Here is a 24428-nt window from a genome sequence, read left to right as displayed (position 1 = left end):
CCATGGCCTATTGTACATTAACATATGTACATATTTCACAATAAAAAAAACCCTTTTACTGACAAAAAGGTGGGGAGATCAGGATGTTCGTGCTTCTGTTTGTGTGATCAGCTGTGTATATATAGATACACACAGTGTACAGTATCTCTGGGACTTGTTGGGAATAGAGGCAATAGTCCACGTCAGTGCTGACTGCATCTGGCAAATGGAGCTGTGGCAGCCTGGCCTCCGTTGGGCTACCAGCTTCAACAATCCTCAAGCCAATGAGTTTTTCTCACAATATAGAAAGAAGCTCCAGCATTTGCAGATGAGTGACTCTCCACAAAGTACACCACTCTAAAGCTAGAAGTGGATGCACCCGAGCCTCTATTCAGAAGACTATTTATCTGTATTGCATGTGCAACAGCCATTTAATCCACCAACAAAAGGTCACTATGAATGCAGTGCAGCAGAAAAGTGCTGAAGCTTCAACTCACAAAATTTACTTACAGTGTGGAAGTGCAGGGACAGAATTGGTGATTTTGCTAACCCAAGAAATTAAAGAAAGATCCCTGGAGTATGTCCAACATCCTCCCAGTTCTTAAAACATACCTATGCTATAAAACAAATGTGTAACATCTGTTATCTGTAATGTTTCCGTGTATGCCCTCTGGCTGTACTATTGATTTGGCAGAACTCACACCTTAACATTTAGAGTATGACAATGAATGTTAAAGATTTTCCTGAATAAGCAATCAACGGAACTAATTCTTCTTCCTCAAAACATATGCTATGGTCTGGCATGCTGAATGCATGCAATATATGTACAGAGAGAATTGCTCTTTACTCTTTAAAAATCAAACATTACCAAAGAAATAGTTAATATTTACCCAGAATATCAGAGAGAGCTTTTAACAGAAGAGCATTACATTTCTGTCCCCACCCACCCCGCCCCACCCCCGTCCAGGATTTTTATAGGAACTTTAGAAGAGAATAGGACTATTTTAGTTGGAAGGAACCTCCAATGATCATCCAGTCCAACTGCCCAACCGATTCGGAACTGACTAAGCTAAAGCATGTTATTAAGGGCATTGTCCAAATGCCTCTTAAACTCTGACAGATTCGGAGCATCCACCCCCTCTCTAGGAAGCCTGTTCCAGTGTTTGACCACCCTCTCGATAAAGAAATGCTTCCTAATGCCCAGTACGAACCTCTTCTGGCACAGCTTTGAACCACTTTGAACAGCTTTGAATTTCCACACATCCTACCACTGGATAATATGGAGAAGAGCTCAGTACCCCCCTCTAGATTTTCTCTCCTCAGGAAGCTGTAGAGAGAGATGTGGTTGCCACTCAGACTCCTTTTCTCCAAACTAGATGAGCCTATTCAAGGACTTTCACATCCTTCTTAGATTCTGGGGCCCAGAACTGCACAAAGTACTTGAGCTGAGGCTGCACCAATGCTGAATAGAGTGGGATAATCACTTCTCAGCCCAATGCTAGATTCCTTTGCAAGGCCTCTTGGCCCTCAAGAGAGTCAACATCACCTCTCAGTCTGCTACCATCAGCAAACCTGCTAATGGTGCATTCAGCTCCTGCATCCAGATCATTGATAAATATATTGAACAGTACTGGCTCTAGAATTGATCCCTGAGGAACACTGCTGGTGACTGGTCACAAGCTGGAAGTAGCCCCACTCACTACAGCCCTTCAGCCAGTTCTTCACTCAGCACACCATGGATCCACTTATCCCACAGCTGGACAGCTTGTCCAGAAGGATGCTGGGGGGAACAGTATCAAAAGCCGTACTAAAATCCAGAAAAACTACAGCCACTGCCTACCCTTCATCCACTAGGCAGGTGACCTTATTAGAGAAGGATATCAAACTAGTTAAACAGGAATTTTCCTTTGTGAACCCATATTGACTGTGCCTGATGATTGCATTTTTCTTTAAATGATTTTCAATAATACCCAGTATAATCTTCTCCACAATTTTTCCAGGAACTGAGGTTAGACTGACAGGTTTGTAGTTCTCTGGATCTCCCTTCATGTACTTTTTGGTAGATGCAAGTAATATCCAGTCAGAAGGGACCTCCCCTGACTCTCAAGACCTTTGGTAGATGAGCAAGTGGGCTCCTGCCATAACATCCACTAGCTCCTTCAGAACTCTGGGAGGATGAATCTCTTCATGGACTTGTGAGCATTCACCTGATAAAGCTGGTCCCTTACAATTTCAGTGTCCACAAATGGAAAGTCACTGTTCCCACACCTGTGATCCCCTGACTCAGGGGACTGCGCAAGCCTTCATGATGGTCCTAAAGTGTGGCTAGATCAAAGCTGGAGTTCAGATGTATGCATACAGTCATGGCAGTCACTCTGAATTTATTCTGGTCAAACTCAAAAATCTGGTTTGTCATTTCTAGATAGCAGAATGCCTCATTCTTTCTTTTAGTAAAATTCTGACTTACTTGTAGGGGAATGGGAAAAGGTGTGAAAGGTGTGACAGTTCCAGATGGGTCAAAACACAAGTAAGTAAATATTTGACTACAAATTTAGGAGGTTCTTTTTCTTAACTATGCATTGTCTAAGATATTGTACTTTCTACAACTCCAGGAAGCACAATGATCTTTTCATAATGCAAAAATAATCAGCTATTTGAAAAAGTTTTAGCTCACTGTTAATGCAATGTAGATAATGGAAGTTCATCCTTAACATGCTGAGACAATTGAACAACCATTGATCCGTACTACTTATAGAATCAGAAGGTGTCTTGAAAGTGGTCACTGTAGCCTGAGGTGCCATGATGTGCCTGGTGAAGTTATGGCTGATATCACTGGCTTGGAAGGCTGGGCAATGGTGACAAGGGGTTTTGTGGTATAAGTGGGCTGAGTGGTACCTGGTGGACTAAGGGATACCAGTGGACTAAGGGGTTGCTGGGGAGGGGAGTACCTGAAAAATTTGTATGTCAAAGAGATATCACACAGAAAAGAAATGTAAACAGAAGAAATGGGGCACACAACAAAAATTACAGCTTTTATAAAATAGTGACTTTGTCATAAAATCATGTAAGTGATTCCTGTAAATCAGCACAGACATTCTTTTTCTTCTTTCACAGATGTAATACAAGTTTTCTGGGATATTACACTTATCATACCCATACAGAACCACAAAGCAACAATCATAGTTGTTACATGGGTATCCAGTGTGGGATACCAACTCTTTGCCTGTGTATTTCCTGTGGGAAGACCTAACTTGTAGCTTTTAGGACTGAAAACCAGTTAAGGAAAAATCATAAGAAAAAGATCAAATAAAATTCTGGTGAGTGTTATAATTTGCAAACTTTTCACTACCTTATATTGTTATAAAGGCTATAAAAATCTGAAAGGTAGAGAACACTTTACCATGAAACAGCTAAGCTTTCAGATAAAAACATATTTTTGTGAACCCTCTCCCAATAGAAGTCTAAGAATAATTCCCTATCATTAACTTTTGTTTCAATATAACAGAGAAAGAGAATTCTGTGATCAATTTTAGTGCTAGTGGAATCATAACAGAAATAGGAAAAGGAATAGGAATGACTAAAACTACCTGGTTACATTTCTTAGTAAAAAACGTTTAGGAAAGCACTTCAATACATGAAATTAAGTGGGTACTTAACATTTCTGTAACCTGGGAACTCAGCTCTGCAAATGTCAGGAAGACTAGTATTTTCTTAACAATTATATTGAAACAAACAAACAAACAAGCAAACATGATTAAACATTGCTTCCTTTGTGCTAATTGGTGAGAAAAACTAAATTTTTGTTTAAAGGTATATTAAACTGTACGTTCAAAATGTCTTCCAGTAACTTCCCACATGGTGAAAGTTCAACTAAAGTAATGCTACAGTCAAGGTGCAGCTTGCATCATTTACTTATTAGTGCCTTGCCAAGATCAAAACAGAGAGTGGAATGCAGTTCTACAGGTCTGGTTGACACCTAATCTCTTTAACTTTTATTCTACTTTACCAAAACATTTTCCTCTCTCTCCTCACTCAAAGATAGTGTTTAGGAACTGTTCAGAATAAAAATACAAAGGCCTAAACTCCAATGTGGATGAAAGAACAGACATATTTAAAAAAACCCCAACTTTAAATACTTAATACTGAAATACTCTGTCCTTGAGGAAAGGTAATTTTTTTTTCTGAGAAGGAACTGATATGAGACGTGAGCATATTATTTAACTAAAATTTCTTCAGGCAGGAAATTTCAATGAAATGGATTTCCTATTTGTAGGAATTTTAGTAAAAAAGAATTTAAAGCTGTTTACCTCTGCATTATTTATATAACCCTATGGTATCTCTTTTCTACAATATCTTTTTATATGTAGAATATTTTTATTTATTCAAATGTCTGGTATTATTTGTGTTTTGTTTGGTTGTCAAAAATGGAAAGGAAGAAAAAATAATTTGATCTTAGTTCCACATAAAAGTTGATATTCAATTTCTGTTTTTTCTTGTGTAACACCAAATATGCTTTTACAGAATGCTTTTTCTCCAAGTATAATTTAAAATGTCAGAAGACATGTTTTTATTAAAAAAAAATCAAAAAAATTCTACACTTCTTTCAATGTAGATATGAACCAAAAAATAACAGAATAAAAGAATCAATAGATCAGTAAAAGAATGTAAGATTTCAGAAAGGACCTGTCAAAAACCATGTTTCTGAGACAAAAAATGTTAAAACTGCTGAAATTACCCTGCATGATCACCCTAATAACCATTGCTGTGTTCAGGTTTGGGCTCTCCAGTACAGGAAAGAAAATGGCACAGGAGGGTGTCCAACAGAGTTCAAAGAAATGGTCAGGGCTCTGCAGAATATGACATCCAAGGAGAAGCAGAGGGAACCTGGAGAAGAGAAGGCTAAGGGGGATTTTTTTTGCAGTTTTCACCTTCCTGATAGCATGCAGCAGGAGGACAAATGCCAACAATCACAATTTACAACAAAAGCATTTCTGACTAGATAAAAGGATTTATATATTTTTTTATTTGTTGTACCATGAGGATACTTAGACACTGGAACAAGGACCCAGAGAACTGTGAAATATTCAGCCTTGGGGATATTCAAGCTTAACAGGACATGACCCTGAACAACCTGCTCACACTGACCCTGCTTTAAGCAAGGGGTTGGGCTAGATGGCCTCCAGAAATCCCTTCCAACTAAAGCTATTCTGCAATTCTATGAATAGTTTTTGATAAACCTGAAGTTCCCTATCTTAATAATATTGCATTGATGCAGCCCAAGTCTGCAACACTGCAAATTCAGTTGGATGAACTGCTTGTGTGTCAGGCCAAACTGTCTTCAAATTATACTAGTTGATTTAATTGAAAAACTTCTTCTGCCTGGAATCCACATTTGTTTGTGGTGGATCATCCCAATGCTGCCCTAGATGTTCTTACCAACAACTTTTTCACCAAAGTGTGAAGGAAAAGTGACAGTACCAATAAGGCGTAAAAAAAAACACGGAAAGACTGTCCCAACTTTTCTGTTAGGTTGGGAGTGAAGACAGGGGTCTCATTTGCCTGTAAAATACTTTCCTACCCTTAAACCTGTTTTTGTCAGGACCTGATTAATCTCTTCTCAACCTTAGTCTGTATATAAGTTTAACACCCAGCACTCCATCCCAGTGCAGGGCAGGGATCTCATGCTGAAGGCTTGAACTAAATGGTGAACACAACACGTACTGGATTATCAGGTCCCAGGCCTATAGTGCAGGCCAGAATGACCAGGTTGTCTGCTTTGCCCAGTCTGACAGAAATGCAGCCAAGGACACCTAAGTGATCCCCACAAATTCGTATTGCCAGGAGTTTCTCCCTGCAAAACAAAACACAAAGCCTTCACAAACTTTGGGAATATTTATTAGATTATAATCCCTAAATTAGCTTTCAGATAGGGTTGTACTCCAGTCTGTATAGACAAAACTCTAGGCAATTTGCTGGGTCTTTTCAAATGTTATTTTCATAGTCATCAGTGTCATCAACTAAAAAAAACCCCAAACTCTTCTGTTTAGCCCAAAGAGCAGATGATGTTAGTTAAAGAGGAGTCATTGTAGGCTGCAGCTGCACAGTCAGAGGTGTTAAATGCTATTCCATAAAACCACTGGGAGAATACAATTCTCTTAAGAGAAAGAAGTCTGTCAGATGGTTGAAGAAGAGTTTCCTTCATTTCAGGGACAGAGAGTTTTGAAAAAAAAAATCATGCTTTCAATATGTCCTAAGTAGATTAAAATTTTGATGGTCCTTGGGCTTTATTATGTCTGCCTTTCTGAGACTGAGTTCATGGTTTGAAGCTGTAATCTCCAGTTGTTCCACTAGCTCTTTCAATATCATTTGTGTTGCTGTCAGTGCTGGAAGATTAAAAATTTGAGGGAGCTGTGTTTGGACTCAGTGCGAAGCCAGTGTCCTTTGAGATTTTGCTGGTTATTACTGAAATTAACACCCACATAGGTTTACTTAGGCCTAGGAAACACTACATTTGCAACAAAACCCCCATTTTTTTCCTGAGTACAGTTTCAAGCAGAGGGTCACATCTCAGGTGAACAGGAAGTGAAGATGGTGCGTGAGACTAGAGTTACAGATGCATAGACTTGTGTGACCTTGTATTGATTGCCCCCAAAATGACTCTCTTACAATGTTGGCTCTGGTGATTTTCAATGACAATCAAGTACCTAAATTCTATTATTGATATTTTCGAATAAATAGAACTCATTACATATTGAAATTCTCACTCCTCGTTTAATTGCTTTTGCTTAGTTAATACCTTTTTTGACATTACAGTGTGAAAACATATCCTTCTTCATATTTCATTCTTGGTAGAGACAGCAGAACCACCCCTGCACCATAGGATATGGTGGGTTTTGCACTCGGTAGCTTACTGTGATGTTTCTCAGATTAAATTTTTTTAATGGCTAATTTTAGAGAATATTAGAATATTTTAATTTTAAAATGGTTATTTCTTTCATCTGCAAATCCCCTTTTTTTTTTTTTTCCTACAGAAACAGGATGGGAAGAAATCTTTTGGCTATCAGAGCTAATGCCTTGCTGCCAGGTAGTTCATTTCTTATTCCTGCTATTTCTATGGAAAATCTGTTCCAGGCTGTGATGGTCCTAATAGACATAGCTGTATTGTAAATGTTAGTAAGGAACTCCTCTCATTTTCAGCTTAAACCTAATAATATTTCATATACATATGTTTGTCCTGGTACTAACATTGTGTTTTACTTTAGAAAGTTTCTTTCTAGGGTTTGCTCTCAGTTGCATTTTTGACAGCCTTCCTATCTCATCTCAGTGTCCTTTGCTAGACTAATGAGTCAAGCTCCCATGGTCTTCTACAGATCCTTTTGCATCTTTTTACATATTTGTCTTAATACAAGTAACCAGCACAAACCCTATCTTTCATTAAAAGTCTCCCCAGGACTTTGTATAGTCTAACACATCTCTGTCTTGATTCCAGCTGATACACTGTGTGATTCCATTTGCCCTTTGTGCAGCTATTGGGACTTTTCAGCTCATGGCCATCCCAGGAACAGCAAGTATTTCTTTCCCTTAGTTTCCAAATAGTGAACTACGAATCTTTGCTATTGGTTTCCCAATAAATGACATTGTGTTCTGTAGTGATACGTTTAACCTCAGTCCCAAGGCTGCACATGTTTTTCAAGTAGCATTCAGACATTTTTAACCAACTTCTAACTAGGAAAAATAAGAAAATAATGAAGCAGCAGAGAAAAACTACCTTACATATTGTTTTATTGTTCCAGTTGTTTATCCTAATTTCACTCATTAGTTTGACATTTGTTTTCTTCCTTTATTTTTCTAAGAGAAAAGTGGTTATGTTAAGGAGGTGTTATAAGACAATGAAAAATACGAAATGTGAAAACGTGCAGTTATTGAACTAAAAAATAAATAATATTTTACTTCTTAATAAAACAAAAGCTTTTATTAAAGAAATGCTATTTGGAAAACCCTTTTGATATTTTTCCAGAAAAAGCTTAATCAAGGAAAAATCACTCTATTATTCTACAAATGTAATACATTAAGCAAAATAAATTTATTTAGAGATGGTAATTCTCACATGTAGCATGGATAAAGAAATAGTAAAGAATCCCAAAACGCTGTGGAGAAAAACATAATCTGACCATGAAGGACCTCTAGTGGCACACTATACTTCCAATTAAGAAAACCCTAACATTATGCTTGCTCAGCATTTTATAAGGAATCACTTTTGCAGTTTCAGATTTTAAGTTCAATTCATGAGATTTTTTTTTCTCTTTCCTTTTGTCGATAAGGCAAATCCAGAAATATAATTTTGTTACAGTGATATACAGTGAAGTGTCTAAGTGTACAATGACATTGCCCTTTAAACTCCCTGAAACTTAAAGCAGATGCTGTCAACTTAAAATTATGTTCTGTGTTTTTACTTATTATGATTATCTACTTTTATCACCTAGTCAAACTTACGATTTTCTCAGCACAAGGAATCGCCCGATAGGACACAGTGAAATGAAACTGTTTTACAAAAACAAGTTGAAAGCAGATGAAGGTACGAGATCTTTGTCTGTGTCTCATTTGTCATGGTTGTGCTAATTCTTTTATTTGTTCTCAGCTCAAAAGTAATTTTTTTTTTTGAAAAGCAGCAGAAAAAAAAAAAAGCCATGCTGGTACTTTTGAGTTATTCTTCATCCATTCTATAAGATATCTAACTATAAGAAATATTTGGATTGCTAGTTCCTTTCAGGCACACTTCAAAATAGTTTGATATTTTAGATACAACTTTTGAATGATTGATTTTTAAAGAATTCTACAAATGTATTGTGAATAGTTCTTTGTCTACATTTTTGCTAAGTCAAAAAAGAGGTATAGGTCTACTAGTCTAGAGTTATTCCCAGGGATTTCACTCATCCTGGAACAGACACTGTAAATCATGTTACAGTGGAACCAGTTACTTTTGCAGGGCACCAGGAACAGAGTTTCTGTCTCTGAAAGAGGATGCAGTACACAGCCTTAGATGCACACAGTCCCCATGTTTCCACTGGTGAGACGGCACTAGGGAGTGATAATACCAAGTCTGGTCTGTGGGGCCAGTCAGCCTGGTTGGCAGACACTGCACACAGATTTATCTCTTTGTTGAAGCATAGGCAAACTCAGGAACCAACAAAAATCCAGAAACACACAGCCACGATCACACCTGAGATGAACCCTGAATCATAGTAAAGCAGGAGCCTGAAGCAGGAGTAGCTGAACACGAAGTCATGTTTAGACTTCTCACATATCTCTACATTCATGGCCATGTTGTCCATAAAAATTTTCTGAGACAGCAGAGTATACCATACTCTGCAATGAACTTAGTCCCCAAAGTCTAACAAAGGGCTCTTTTAACAATTCTGATTGCTGTTTTCTGTTTGTTTGTTTGGGGCTTTTTTTTTGTTAAAAAAATAAATTAAAAAGTGATCCCTGCCTGTTTAAACTCTTCTTACTTTATTTCATATTTTCAGAGTTCACAGATACCCCTCTGGCACTGGAATCCATCTGCAGCTGAGCAGTTCTGCCCTAAAGCCCCAGCCTGGCAGTGGCTTTCTGGTGTGAGGCTGCTGCAGCCTACCTGTAGCAAGGAATTCCAAGAGCTGAGCTCTTCCTGGGGGCATTTCTGGGGTTTAATTCCACCACCTGGGACATATACAGCAGCATCCCATCAGAGTTAAAACCCCCATCAGAGTATGCAAAATATCACCAGGTTCTCCGGGCGAGTTGCCCTGAGATGTGGGTGAAGACAAACAGGCTGAGGTAAATCCGTAAGCATGGGAATTATCAGTAAAGAAGTGTGAGTTGGAACGTTAGAAGAGCTGAAGGCTGCACACAAAGCTGTGAGAAGCTAAACTTCAAGGGTTTAGAGTAACTTTGGCTCCTGTAACCGGCAGATGAGCCTGAACTGCCTGCGAACCAAGCCGGCTGCGGCCACGTCACCTGAGGGCAAAGTAGCCCTGCAGAGACCCGCATGGGTGCACCACGCTGGGGCTGCTGCCGGAACCCCCGCGGGAGAGCGGGAACATGAAATTGGCGTTGGCGCTGCTGGAGCCGCCCTTCGCAGCTCCCACTTGCGCCCGGCGGATGGAGGAAACCGCGCGGTCGGGGCTCACTGAGGGAAAGGAAGACGAGCAGCGTTTCCCCCCACCCGGGCAGGCAGCAGCAGAGCTCCGACCCTCCGCCCCAGAACGAGCTATGCCCCTCCCGGGGGCGGCCCCTCGGCGGGCACAAAGCCGGCCTCGGCCCCTGCCAGGAGCGCTGTGTGCCGCCGTCCCTGTGCCGGTGCTCATCCCTCCCTCCGTCCCTCCCTTCCTTCCGCTGCCTTGGCAGCGCCCGCCCTCCCTGCCTCCATCCTTGCCTACTCCCGGCGGGCGTGGGGCCGGGGCAGCGCCGGGCCATGGAGGAGGCGGCCGTGGCTGCCGGGGCACCGCCGCCCGGGGCTGCGGCGGCCGCTGCTGCTGGGGCCGAGCCCCCGCCCGAGGCCGCCGCTCCCGCCCCGCGCCGGCTGCTGGCGCTGCTCCGGGCCAAGCTCTGCACCTGGTGAGTCCCCGGCTTCCACGTGGAGCCGCGCATCGCCGGTCTCCTGAGGGAGAGAGAGAGGGAAGGAAGGAAGGGAGAAAGATCCCTTCTCCCTTCGGCACGTTGGCCGACAGCGCGGTCGGGATGCGGAGACCGATCGGTGCCGCCGGGGAGCAGCCGCGTGATGCCCGGGCCAGAACACCCACCTCGGTGCGGCCCCGGGGTTACGGCCGGGTTGGGCAGAGCCTGGACCCTTCGGGCGCCCCGGCAGAGGTGGCTCGGGGGTGTTTTGGCAGCCGTCGCGGGTGCGGGGCGCTCTGATGTCCCGGGATGCCCCCGCTCTGATGCTGCGGGAGCACCGCTGAGTGCAGCCTGCGGCTGCTGCTGGGCGAGAGCGCCAAGGGTTTCTTCAGCTGAGAGGGGTGTAGAATTAGCGAGTGATGTGTTTGACGTTATCAGAGTGTACTCCCACATCTATACGCGTGCACTTGACTTCTTTTTTTTTTTTTTAATTAACTCTGGCTTAATATTTTTCTGTTTCTCTGTTTTTTCTGTATGTTTATGTGTTCTGTAATCTTCGATCAAAATCGTTGTGAAGAACAGGTCACGGGTGTCAGGGAAGGTAACAAAACAAAGTAGCTGAGCTGACGTGTGGAGTCCAGAAAGACTAATAGCCTCTTTTCCTCCTTCCTTGAATTGCTTTAGGGCGGAGACCTATTCAGGTATCTCTTGAAATACGAGCACTGGTTAAGCATGGAAAACTTGTGGAAGAAAATCTGCCGAGCTGTGCAGGCGTAGCACATGTTCTAAAGCTGGTACTTATGAAGCACTGCCTTTTACAAGAGCAGGAGTACCTTCTAAGACTTCTAGAGCTACGTCTACTTGCAGCTTCAGTTTCTATCCAGGGAGGAAAAAAGTAATCCCCAGGCTCTAGGCTTGGTCTCTAATAATTATTGCATCAGATCTCCTATTTGTCAGCCAAGGATATGCTGGCTTTCCTACCAGCCTCATGCCTCCATCATAAGCTGGAGTCTGGCAACTGGACTGTGTGAAGGTGTGTGCTGGCCAAGCAGAGCCTTGTTCCAGGGGGCAAAGCTGCCTTTGTCTTTTGGCTATAAAAGTTTTTCTCTTTTCATTTTTTTTGCCTGTCAGGAATGACCCAAAAGGCAAGATAGAAACTTGAGCTGTTCAGTAATCTCACCTATGGTAGTAGTTTTACCAGAAGGCTATGCTAATTGAGTCTATGGATGGTACTTAAAGAAAATAAAGTGTTTTCACTGAGTTTTGTAAAGTGTTGTAGGTTGTGGTTTTGTGTGTTTGTTTGTTTGGGTTTTTGTGGGGTTTTTTTGGGTTTTTTTTTTTGAGTAAAAGCAGTAGAAAGTATATTTCTTGTACTGGAATTAAAGAAATCTGTCTTTGCTGATAAATTAAATTGACCTCAGTTTCAAAGCAGAACACTGCAAAACAGTAACTTGTGATGACATTAGTTCTTAAAAATATATTTGGTAGTCCTGAGCTATGTGCTAATCATGTTGCAATATGGGCTCTATCTGAACCTGCACTTTTGCTTTAACTAACTTTCTATTCCTCACATGAAAATGTGAGATTATTGACATTAAAAGGTCACTTCCCCTCTATTTAGGAAGGGTTCAGTAGTTAAAACTAAGTGTACGTAGACTCTCTGTGTGCAGAGTGTTGCCAGGCTTTGCCTGTTAGTGTTTAAATGGTGGCATAAATAAAATTAACTTTTGAAAAGGTGTATTTATTTTAATGAAAAAAACCCACATTAAAATTATAGGATTTAGAAAACTAGTAGCCGATAAAATTGTTAACTGTGGGCTTATTAGATTTTCTTTAATTTCCACAAATATAGACTCTGGTTTTATTTTAGTATCTTAGTGTATTTTTATTCTGCTTTTCACATGGAGCCAAGGAAAGCCAGCCTGACTTTCTCATGATGTTGAGAGCTGCACATTGTTCAGTGTTCACTTTAGACCAAATTGTGGCAAATTTTCGTGCTTCAAAAACCTCACAAAATGACTCCTAGTTTTGCTCAAAGCCATAGATACAGCTAGCTAAGATATGATGGCTGAAGGGAGGGGACGAGTAATTACTTGGTAGCCAGCTATCAACCATTAAAAAACAACAAACACCCCGCTCCAACTATAAAAATAAAAGGCCTTTTCAGACCACTTACCTTGCATCATCTGAGAGTCCAAAGTGATTTAGTCCATTCAAATGCATTAAAAAAAAAAAAAGAGAGAGGATCAAGTTCTGGCATGGAAAAGTTAATAATTAATATATTTCAAAATGCGATCAATTATTAATAAGAAAATCCCCATCATCGATACTCATGTCAATATCGAAATGAGTGGAAACTCATGTCTTCGAAGCATTTTTATCGAGAGAAATTGTCTTGCAAAATTTAGGATTTAAAGTTTGTTCTCAAGTTTTACAGAGGGTCAAATGCTTTTTATTAAGATATGCTGTGAGTCCAGCGCATCATGCCAGGAGCATGGCACCATCTCTTCAATTTGAAGAAATTAGTTTTGACACTTTGGCAAATGGTGTGAGAGGAAACCACTGCTGCTTCCTGCTGAGGCTTCCAGGTCATGTTAGGGGGCAGTCAGAGCAAGAGACTGTTATACACAGCTGAGAAAGCTGCCAGGTATGTGGCATTTGGGGATTCACAGAAGACATTTTTTGAGGGTAGCCTTCCACTGTCAGTGAACAATGTCCTTATGTGTCTCTTTTGATGTTAACATATTGAATCTCTTCAGGGAAGAAGAAAAAAAACTGAATTAAACCAGACAAAAATAGAGAAGGTCATGAAGCCTGCTTGCTTTGTCAGATGCCTTTGGTACTATAGAAGTAAATGCTGTAGGACTGCTGAGACATTAACTTGACAGCAATGATTGCTTGGGTAGTAACCACAAAGCAAAACAGTTATGGAAGATCTGGACCTGCGTCTCTTCCCATATACAGAAACTCAAGGAAATAATTCCTGAGGTACTTTAAACTGGAGAAACTTCATTATTAGAAAAGATGAGGATCAGCTTAGTGGAGTTATTCCACTGCAAGAGGGCAGCCAGGTCTTTCTTGTTTTCAGTAAAGCAGATCAATCATTAGCAAATTTGAATGGCAGCAGATTTAACTCTCTTGCTGGAACATGGTCAGTATAATTAGACAGAATGTGTCACAATCATTTGATTAGTTCACTAAATAGCACAATCAGACAATTGACCAGTATAAAAGAAATAAAATATAACAGAAGTGATGGAGCTTCAAAGTTGTTTTTTTTTTTTCTTGCCTGGCAACTGAACTGGTTAGCATAGCAGGGTGAGCTCATATTTACTATGCTAAGTCACCCACCTGGGGAAAACAACAAGTGTTATTCTTAGGTGGTGTGTCTGACACGTGAGTGTCCTGCCAGAAGTCATCGTGTGGAGAGATGTGAGCAGGGTATGTGCAGAGTCCCAATGGAATCCTTTCTTCCCTTGCTCAGTTACTTTGAACAGGAACAAGTGAATCAATTGTGCAGACAGTTAAACTCTCATCAGTCTTCAGAGTAAACAAATTAAATGTACAGACAGCACAGGGCTCAGCTCCTGTCACTGTATATTGTGTGTATGCAGAGACTGAGGTGGTACAAATCTGCATAGCTCCACTGGCAGGATAAACAGCAAGCTGAAAGATAACACAGTGATACTTGCTCCTGTTTGTCTAGGAGCATCTGGAACAGTTCATTTTATATTAGATGAAAAATTACTACTGAAAGAGCGTGGTTTGTTTGGCTTTTTCCCTAGCTGTGGGTTGGACTTAAGAGGAGTTGTAAATGCAAACATGATCTTACCCAAAATGCATTCTTAACTCCATCCTGGGTTACAGCAGAACATGATGGAATATACCTGAAAAAAATCCACAATAAGTATTAATTATAATAACTCTTATTATAAGAAAGGTGTGTTTTTTTTTTTTTTAAGTGAGAACAATCAATCAGTTGGACAACTTCCCCAGGGATGTAGTGGAGTCCCCATCACTGAAGGTTTGCAAGATGGTATTGGCCAGGGGGCTAAATAGTCTGATCGAGGCTCCAAAGCTAAAATGGAATTCAGTGGAGGACAAAGGATTTGACTGAAACTCTGTCTTAATAAGAATAGAACCTCCTGTTAGGTAGAGCCTGACCAGGTGAGCTGCTTGAAGATCCTTGCAAATTATTTCAGTCTCCATCGCTGGTGGTTTGACTGGCCTCACTACTTACATGGCTGTCCTGAGGTTAGACTGGATCTTTTGTGTATTCAAACCCCTGCTTACCAGTAGATCAGAACAACACTGGTAGGGAGTAGGAAAAGAACAAGATGCCAATCTAAAAAACTTGACATTTTCCCTGTGCAACTAGCAAATATTTTTTTAGAAACTTGGATGTTTAATTCTAAACTTACTGTTTTGTCTTTTATATTCACAGGCATATTTTGAAAACGATAATTCTGGGCCAGATGCTCTCTTTGTTTATCTGTGGGACTGCTGTTACAAGCCAGTATCTAGCAGAAAAATACCAAGTGAATACTCCAATGTTTCAAAGTTTCATCAACTATACTTTGCTGCTTCTAGTTTATACAACACTGCTGGCATTCAGGACTGGTATGTGAAATATGGGATGGGAAATTCTGGTTCATCTTTTTCTTTCTTTTTTTTTTTTTCCCCCTACATTTTCTTTTCAGAATTTGAGTCTACAGAACTTAATACTCATCCTAGTTTTTAAAGTTCATGCTTTTTAATGGCACATGGAAATGAATTTCACAGGTTAAAAGTGCATTTAATTTGATATAATTTTGTATCTGCTTAAAGTTTTGTGCTTTTTGGTTTGAAGTCAAATGTTTATGTTAGGGAAAATAGGCTTTGTTGTAATGAAGCTTTGTTACCAGAGGCAATTTAGTATTCCTTCTATTCTTGTTAATTTACTCTTTAAACAACACCAGTCTTGTTGGGTTTTTTCCTCATGTGGAAGAATTTCTGTGCTTTTCACCCATTTGCATTGTCTCCTCTCAGGCTGCATTTTGATGTCATTGTATCTTTCTTAATCAGGGGCAAATTCAAACATCTTGGTATTATTTATGCTTCTAAAAAGCAAAATTCCTTTGCAACATTTGGTTGGAAAGAAACACATATTGATTACTGCTTTCTTAACAGACGGTGATAGTCTTTGGCAAATTTTGAAGCAGAGGTGGTGGAAGTATATTCTTTTGGGAGTGGCTGACGTTGAAGCCAATTACATGATTGTAAAAGCCTACCAATATACAACTCTCACAAGTGTGCAGGTAAGGACTGATCTCTCTATTTGAACTGTTGCTTTTATTGCAGTTTTGGACTAGTTTCTAAAATGAGATTCATAGGACAGACATGGAAGCTATTTAAGCCTGAAAAGAACTTTCCAGTATCTATTTTTGCTTTGCAGTACAGGGAAGAGCATCCTGTATCATGAATAACCTTTCCAGGAAGGAGAGAAAATTGGCTAGTATTGCCCTGTGCCAGCTCTTGAGCTGAACTCTTAACTATTTTGATAAAAGCACTTATAAGAGTTTGCTGATGGCCACTCATTTTTTTTTCTCCTGACACAAAATAAAGATTTATGACCAGATAACAGTCACTCAGTGTGGGTTCTTGCTGATGAGAGCAAGGTAGATCTCTTGCCTACTCCTGGAAGCTGTGGGAGGCGTTGTGAGATGTAACCCCACATATGAGGACGTACTGATAGTTAGCTGGTGTTACTTACCTTGCAGTGAGGGACCAGCCCTGTGGCTTTTGGATGTGACACTTCAGGGTCCTCTCTGGAAGAGGCAGAAGGGAGGTCAGCATGCCAGACTCCTAAAGTAATAGTAGACATCCTCTGCAATGGTAGTACTTGAAGCTGCATTACTGCACTAGGATAAATCTTGTTTTCTGAAATAGCTCTACAAGCCGAAGGGTTAAGGCTGGGGTTTCTCTGTCACCCTATACAAAAACTGCTGGAAGAGTCAGTGCTTTCCTCCTGCCTCCAACTGCATGCTCCTGAGCTCAAGTGGCCAAATATCTTGAGCAGACTGGTCAGGGCATGAGCAAAGTGGGACTAAACCCCGCCTTTGGCTGGACCGATTAGCGAGCTATGTCAGACCCAGCTTAGGCTTCAGGGCTGCTGTGGGAACAAGGGAGGTGATGGTGCACAAGCAAGGAGGGAGTGTGTCCAGGTCGTGCCAGTTCATGCCTCCTGTTACCTGTGGTGGGGATCTGTGGCTGGGATCATGGCCTGAATAAAAAACCAATGTAAAGTGCAGATTTGGCTGTTAGTTGGAAACGAGTGTTTAGGTGTCACTGTTTTACAGAGTCAAAGTAATGGGTTAATATTTAAAAGAATTAACTGTAAAGTAATAAACTCCTGTGGTCTGGGCTCCCTGTAGAGAAGTGCAGTAACTTCTCTTTGCACTCCTAAAGACCAGTGGTGCCTGTTGGGTTGTTATTGTCACATTTCCACTTCATACTTAGGTGGTATGACTCATTAGGCCTTTAATTTCCTGACAAATAATGCCAAAGAAATCAAAGCTTTAAGAGCAATGTGTTTCAGTCTCAAGATCAAGTTAAGCTGATAATTGAAACACTGTTTGAACATATACTTTACAGCTGAAAAAGCCAGGACTTTGATCCAAGTTCTCAGAAGTAATAAAGCTATTCCCATGATTTCTTTCATAGAAGTTAAGAAAGAGCAGATATAATAGTTTTTCCTGTCCGGTTGCCAAACTCAAGCATTTTCTGAGCCTTTTTTTCCTTTTGATTGCCTTCAGACTGATGCTGCTTTGTGCCAGTTCAGTAATTTCAATTTTGTTGTAATTACCTGTTGGCATGAGGTTTCTTGCACATTCTCTAAAGTCACCGGTTTCTCACCACTCTCAGAAAGGAGATACAGGAGGAGGGGAAAAAAAAAAAAAGGAAAGCCTGTGATTTGCTTTAGTGCAAGGCATTCTGTCATTAGCAAGCACTTCTGCAGCTACATCAGAACCTGTGGTTCAGAGCACCCAGTCTGATGGCCTGGCTATGGCCTCTGCAGTACTGGCTATGAGTGGATGCCCAGGGAGCATAAAGCATCACAGGGGTATATGGCACCTTCCGAAATACAGGGTCTATAGGGAAATACACTGTTAAAATGCTGGCTGGCTGGAGCTTCAGCTCGGCACTATGAAACATAACTTCTAAGATAAGTTTTCTCAGCTCAGCAAGGAACTTCCACGTATTTTCTCACACATGCACACAAAAGCAGAACTGATTTCCCTTTAGTTATGAAATACCAGCATTTCACAGAAGGGGGTTGGGAGATTTTTTAGGAGATAACAATGGGATGGCAACTCTCATTTTTCTGTAAATAAAGAAAAAGACTGGTCCACAACTGAACTCTTTCTGTTTGGCTGTGGCTGAGGCAGTGCCAGGAGAGTTCTTGCTGCCGGTGTCCTGTCTTGTGACAGGACTTGACTGTGCTGCTGTTTGACCACATATTAGGGCGTGAAGCTGAGTCAGAGTAGGTTAAGGCTGAAAATTAGGAAAAGGTTCTTCACCCAGTGGGTGGCTGAGCACTGGAACAAGAAATTCAAGTGTTTGGATGATACTCTCAGGAACATATTGTGATTCTTGGGGCTGTTCTGTGCAGGGCCAGGAGTTGGACTTGATGATCCTTGTGGGTCCCTTCCAACTCAGCATATTCTATGATTATATGATTTCATAGCAAGACACAAGCTGCGTAGCTGTGGTTTCATGTTTTTAACGTGTTATTTGGCACATTTAGCATTTGCTCCATAGATAATTTGAGTGGAAGCATTTTTCAGGCAACTATTGACAGAATATCAGCTGATGGAAGAGGAGAAAATGCAGGATGAGCTCCTGGGGCTCAGCTGGAGGCAGCCCTGAGGGAGCCTTGTGGGGAAGCAAGCAGGATGATCAGTTGAGCTTTCTTGCTTACAAAGCTGTCTGGGGCTGGCAATTATAAGCAAACCGATGACCTCCAACAGTCTATGATAATTTATTAACCATGTATTAAAATGTCTTTTAATAATTTACTCACTCTGTCTTTAAAACCTCCTATAAACACTGTGGCCAAAGCCTAGCTTGAGTCAAAACATTTGTAAATCAAATCACCAGGTTATCTTTTTTTTTCCAGTTGTGAAAATACAGGCTGGAATTGAATAATGAGCATTTGAAGAGGTTTTACTTGCAATAGTAGTCAGTACCACAGTACTGCTGTAAATATAATAAAACCCGAATAGATAAACTTTATTCTTTTAATTAGTTCCACTGACACAATTCATTGTGATGTTACATCTGCTTTGCACCTCTTTGATCTTGATCCTTTACAGAAGAGCTCTGTAATGTCCTAGATGAAGGGAAGGCAAGATCCAGTAGTTGGAAATCTGATTTCATCTGTCTGTAATTGAGGGTAATTGTCTCCTGAAACAGATTACCAGGGTGTGTTCTTCATCATTTGGTGCCTGTGTGTCCTGGCTGCAAGTCCTCTAATCAAGGTGCTGTAGCTGTAGAGTATGTTCTTGATCTGGATGCAACAATTCCCCATCTGGCATAACTGAAAGACTTCTAGCTCATTATGTACTACTCCCTTACATCCTCATTAAGAACTTTTTTTTAAAGGGTTTTTCTTCCACTCCTTCTGTTTGGGTTGAAAAACTGCTTGGAGATTGTAAGGCTGTGTGCTAACATTTCAATTAATGGGGACATGAATGCTTACTTATTAGTAGAAGAGGTGTCTACTACTAGGGCGGTAAAAATTTTACTTTCTTATGTTTATAATATTTCTTGTTGTTTGATACTAGTCAAAACAGTCAAATTTGAAGGAAATGTTAGAAGGTTTTTCTTTAGTCTAGACTAAAGGTAAGACAGAGAACAAGACCTGTGACAAGATAGTCACAGCATGATACTTTTCCACAGTATAAAGTTGTATTGAAATACTTAGTATCACATATTGGGACTTAGGTAGTTGTAATGTCTCATACAGCTTAGGCAGGTACTTCTGCACTTCACAAATAGACTTTACAAACAAGCTGGAGGCAATCCAAGGAGTGAAGACAAATAGATGGAAACATTAGAGGCACTGTGAGGATTTAATCTGTAATAGCTTCCCTTAATGCTATGCTTGTAAGACTTTATTATGTGTAGTTATGAACAAGTAAAACCAGACATATCATCAAAATGTTAACAAATTTGGTTAAAGCCCTTAGGTATAATGGCTGAACTACTGGAAGCCAGCACAGAAGTTGACTGCAGTGGTATGCTTAGGCAAGCAGAGGCTGGCAATGAACATTAAGGACTAAGGGCTCTTATCTTGATTGCAGTGATTATGCCACAGTCCTGTTCACGTGGACCTTATACTTTGTTGGGACTTCAAGAGGCCAAGTTTTAATAGCTTACATTTGAGAGTCTTTTGTGAGCAATCTTTGGAAAGTTGACTATCTGCTCTGCTGAAGGCTGTTCCCTTATGTAGCTTCATGGCCCTCTACTGAGGCAGGTTAGAAAAAAGACGTTTTCTTTCCTCCAGACAAATTCAGAAGCAAAATCTATTTAATTGAATGAAACATTAAACCAATTATGATTAGCTCAGTGATCATGGTTTTATTTGGTTTTTCTAGAACATATATCTGCAGAGGGACCTGGACAGGCTGGAGAGTTGGGCTGATTCCAACAGGATGAGGTTCAACAAGGCCAAGTGCCGGGTCCTCCACTTTGGTCACAACAACCCCATGTGGCGCTACAGGCTGGGCACAGAGTGGCTGGAGAGCAGCCAGGCAGAAAGGGACCTGGGAGTTTAGACTGGCAGGAAGCTGAACATGAGCCAGCAGTGTGCCCAGGTGGCCAAGAAGGCCAACGGCATCCTGGCCTGGATCAGGAACAGTGAGGCCAGCAGGACCAGGGAAGTGATTCTTCCCCTGTACTCAGCACTGGTGAGGCCACACCTTGAGTACTGTGTCCAGTTCTGGGCCCCTCAGTTCAGGAAGGATATTGAGGTGCTGGAGAGTGTCCAAAGAAGAGCAACAAGGCTGGTGAAGGGACTGGAGCAGAAGTCCTATGAGGAGAGGCTGAGGGAGCTGGGGTTGTTTAGCCTGGAGAAGAGGAGGTTCAGGGGAGACCTCCTCACTCTCTACAACTCCCTGAAAGAAAGTTGTAGCCAGGTGGGTGTTGGTCTCTTCTCCCAGGCAACCAGCAGTAAGACAAGAGGGCATGGTCTTAAGCTCTGCCAGGGGAGGTTTAGGTTAGATATTAGGAACAAATTCTTTCCAGAGAGGGTAATCAGGCATTGGAATGGGCTGCCCAGGGAAGTGGGGGATTCTCTGTCCCTGGAGGTTTTTAAGATGAGACTGGATGTGGCATTTAGTGCCATGGTCTGGTAAACCGCGGCAGTAGTGGATCAAGGGTTAGACTTGATCCTGGAGATCCCTTCCAACCCAACTGATTCTATGATTATGCCCATCTTATGCTGCAGCGCACAGCTAACTCTTGATGCTTTCTGTACTGAAGGAAGAAAAGTGGAAGATTCTTGGAAGTGTTCAAGGCTGGGTTGGACGGGGCTTTGAGCAGCCTGGTTGAGTGGGAGGTGTTTCTGCTCATGACAGGGAGGTTGGAACTAGATGAACTTTAAGGTCCCTTCCAACCCAAACTGTTCTGTGATTCTATAGGTGGGTCTAACAGAAAGGGAAAGATACATAGGAACACGTTCAGAGGGGATAATAAAGAAAGGAAAGAGAAGTCTGTGTCACTACTTGTCATGAAGCACAGACGTCCTTGAACCAAAGATGTTCAGTCTGCTTGGGGTAGTGTCTGCAAACACATCTGAGTGCTCTAAAACTCCAGGTGCCTTGTGCATCTCTGCTGCTGGTGCATTGGTGAATTAGGGTGGGTTACCTGCTTCTGACTAATTGAGAGTCAGCTCTGACAGAGCGATGAAAATGCGCTGGTGACTTGTATGTGTTTTTGTGGGAAACTGGGAGATTGGGAAGGTGACTTAAGGACAGCTGGTTTTGCTACCTATCTTATTTCTACCGATTTTGCACATGGTTTCCAGCACATGTACCAGGTTTGTTTTTCAGTATGATCCAGTTGAGCTGTGGGGTCAGATTCTTGTCCTAGTCGCTTCACTGTAAAATTAGATTACTTGTATCCATCAATAGTTCCAGATTTTTACTTTGTGTACGTGGAGCTGTGGGGAGCAATGCTCTCTCAGAGCGACATCCTAGAATTCATTTGTGAAGCTGTGAAGTTTTATTGGATCCATCATTAGAAGGGCTTCTAAGTCAGCACTTTCCTACCAGGAGAGAGTGGACCCCTGCTCCAGCTCATTCATCACTTTCAAAATGCTTCTAATGGTAAAATGTAGGTCTTACCCCTCCCTTAAACACACCCACCAAGGTTGCTTTGCAGATTTCATTAAAAACTGATGAAAAGTAAGATCCTATACATTTGCTTTCAGGAGGTTGCAGTCCAGATTTGGGATGCATTTCTAACTCAGACAATTTTTCTGTGCACGCAGCTGCTGGACTGTTTCGGGATTCCTGTGCTGATGGCTTTGTCATGGTTCATTCTCCGAGCAAGATACAGGCTGATACATTTTCTTGGTGTTGCCGTCTGTTTGCTTGGTGTAGGAACAATGGTGGGTGCAGACATTTTGGCAGGGAGGCAGGACAGTGAAGGTAAGGAGTCCTTTATTGCGGGGGGGAAAGACTGGAGAGATGGTTCCTGCGGTGGGCTAACTTGAAAAAGAAGCAGATGCAGGGGGCGCGGATACAGTTCTGTTTTAAAAGAGGAGAACGTGCTGCTATTTGTATTTCTTGTCCGAGAAGAAGAGACGGTGATTTTATGGGGAGCTGTGGAATTTCTTTGCTTGCGTGTTTGGATTATTTCTCCCACCTTAAAAGAGAAACACTTTTGTTAAACTCAAATTTTGCTGCTGTTCATTACATGTGACAGAAGTCTCATTCTTGAAAGCTTGTTAACTTTGACTATCATGTGAGATGGTTTAATAGAAGAAGTTGCCTCTCCCTGCAAACCTTGTCTTGCTTATGCAAGATCAGCCTGCTGGTACCCAGTCTTCTCTGATTTGCAGTTTTCTTTGAGTACAAATACCAAATAAAAAGTTGCTCAAAGCAGCTGACTTCTCTGAGTTATCTTTGTCAGACCCAACAGAAGTGGTTGATGTATCCCCAAGGCCCATAGGCCGCAGTCTGGAAAGCAGGGGCTTACTATGGGAGAGCAAGAGGAGATGGGGCAAGATGCTGGGATTCCTGGGGCCTCTGGGAGGAAGGCTGGGCTCTGGGGACCAGCATTCAGCTGGGTGCAGATAAGGGCAAGTCTTGTCTTCTCTGTGACAGATGCCCAAATCAACCCATATTGTAGTCATCTTATTTTGAATAAGAATCTTGGATTTTTCAGACAGAGGGTATGGGACAAGGTAAATTTCAGGGCATTGTTTTCATCAGGCAGCATAGAGATAAGCCTATGTGGCATAATTTTGGGGCCTTAGTAGGTAAGACAGAACAAACTGAAGTTTAGCTTTACTGCCATGTGGTACAAGCATCTTGGTCCTGAGGGAGAAAAATCTTTCCCTGAGAGTTTAAGATAGTTATGCTTTATTTGCTGACTTGGGGATCCTTACTACTGCTTACCCTCATATTTTAGACATATTTTCTTAGCGATTGCTGACTGGCTTAGGGAAGGAAATTTTAAATTCAAGGATTTAAAAAACAGGAATCCTCTTTCTATTTGGCTGTTTTAGTGGCATTTACTTGATAAGTGATTGTAGCACAGGGAGTCCCATTTGCTCAGTATGAATACATTGCAGCAGGACACATGGTACCACCCATCTACAGTGCCCACTTAAAACCTGTCAGAAACTTGAAGCTGAGTCTGGGTCCCACCAAAATCGATATATTGATTCTAGCAAGACTTGAATCAGGCCTTACTGCAAAAGCGGGGACAATATTCATGTAAGGCAGAGAGCATTTCTAACCAGGAATTTTTTCAACTCCCTGCAGTGCCCAAGGTCAGCAGAAGTAGAATACGACCAGATGATACAGCAGTGTCTTGGTCAGAATGAGATGTAAATGCTGGGTTTAGCTCATTCCTTATTCCAGACTGTGCAGGGTGAGGTGATCAGGCAGCAGAGTCCGTGCTCAGACACTCCTCTTCCCACACAGGAGGCGTTTCCTTTCCCCTTACCCTGGAATGCGCTAGAAAGGTAGAGATGTTAGAGATAAATTTGCTTGTCTTTTTAAGGAAAGTTAAAAAGTGTTTGCAGCCTTACCCTTAATTGTGGATTAATATTTCTGTACAGGAAGTGACGTGGTGATTGGAGATGTCTTAGTGCTTCTTGGTGCTTCTTTGTATGCCATTTCTAATGTGAGTGAGGAATACATTGTGAAAAATCTGAGCAGAGTGGAGTTTCTAGGAATGGTGGGCTTGTTTGGGACTATTGTCAGCGGTCTACAGCTGTAAGGATCTAATATTTATTTTGAAACTAATTAAGAATATTCTACAGATGATTGCTTGTCTACCATGAAATGCTGTTATTAATTAATTCTTTGTTACATCTGCATTTGGTCTATATGGGAGTCCTTCTACTTGAATTATGTTGCTGATCAGCATCCATTTTATATCCTCTTTATTTGCACTACTCTTATTACAGCAATTCTAAAACTGAACTCCTGCAATTAAACACATATGATACTTGGCTGTATTTTTGATTTTGTTATGTTCATGAGGACACTCAGTATGCTGAGGACTATTGTCAGGAATGTATTTCTTAATGGGTTTTCTCTGTGGAAAATTTTAGGAGATAATTGTTAGGAGATCTT

General features: G+C 41.3%; 1 protein-coding gene across 6 annotated transcripts in view; it reads left to right on the top strand.

The window, feature by feature from the left end:
* The window catches only part of SLC35F2 (solute carrier family 35 member F2), a 40620-nt gene that overhangs the window by 9847 nt on the left and 6345 nt on the right, over positions 1-24428 (top strand). Inside the window, exons 1-5 of one of the 6 annotated variants that reach the window (XM_064645226.1) lie at positions 10307-10575; positions 15020-15195; positions 15745-15872; positions 22109-22268; positions 23909-24065. In XM_064645226.1, the coding sequence (XP_064501296.1) occupies positions 10433-10575; positions 15020-15195; positions 15745-15872; positions 22109-22268; positions 23909-24065 (764 nt within the window). In that variant the 5' untranslated portion in view covers positions 10307-10432. Of the gene's footprint in view, positions 1-9714; positions 10576-10611; positions 15196-15744; positions 15873-22108; positions 22269-23908; positions 24066-24428 lie in introns of those variants that run through there. The other 5 variants (XM_064645230.1, XM_064645229.1, XM_064645231.1 and 2 more) reach the window with 5 other exon arrangements.

This window comes from Pseudopipra pipra, chromosome 2 (assembly GCF_036250125.1).
Source record: "Pseudopipra pipra isolate bDixPip1 chromosome 2, bDixPip1.hap1, whole genome shotgun sequence".
NCBI classification, from domain to species: Eukaryota; Metazoa; Chordata; class Aves; order Passeriformes; family Pipridae; genus Pseudopipra; species Pseudopipra pipra.
This window is presented reverse-complemented; position numbering and strand designations above follow the sequence as displayed.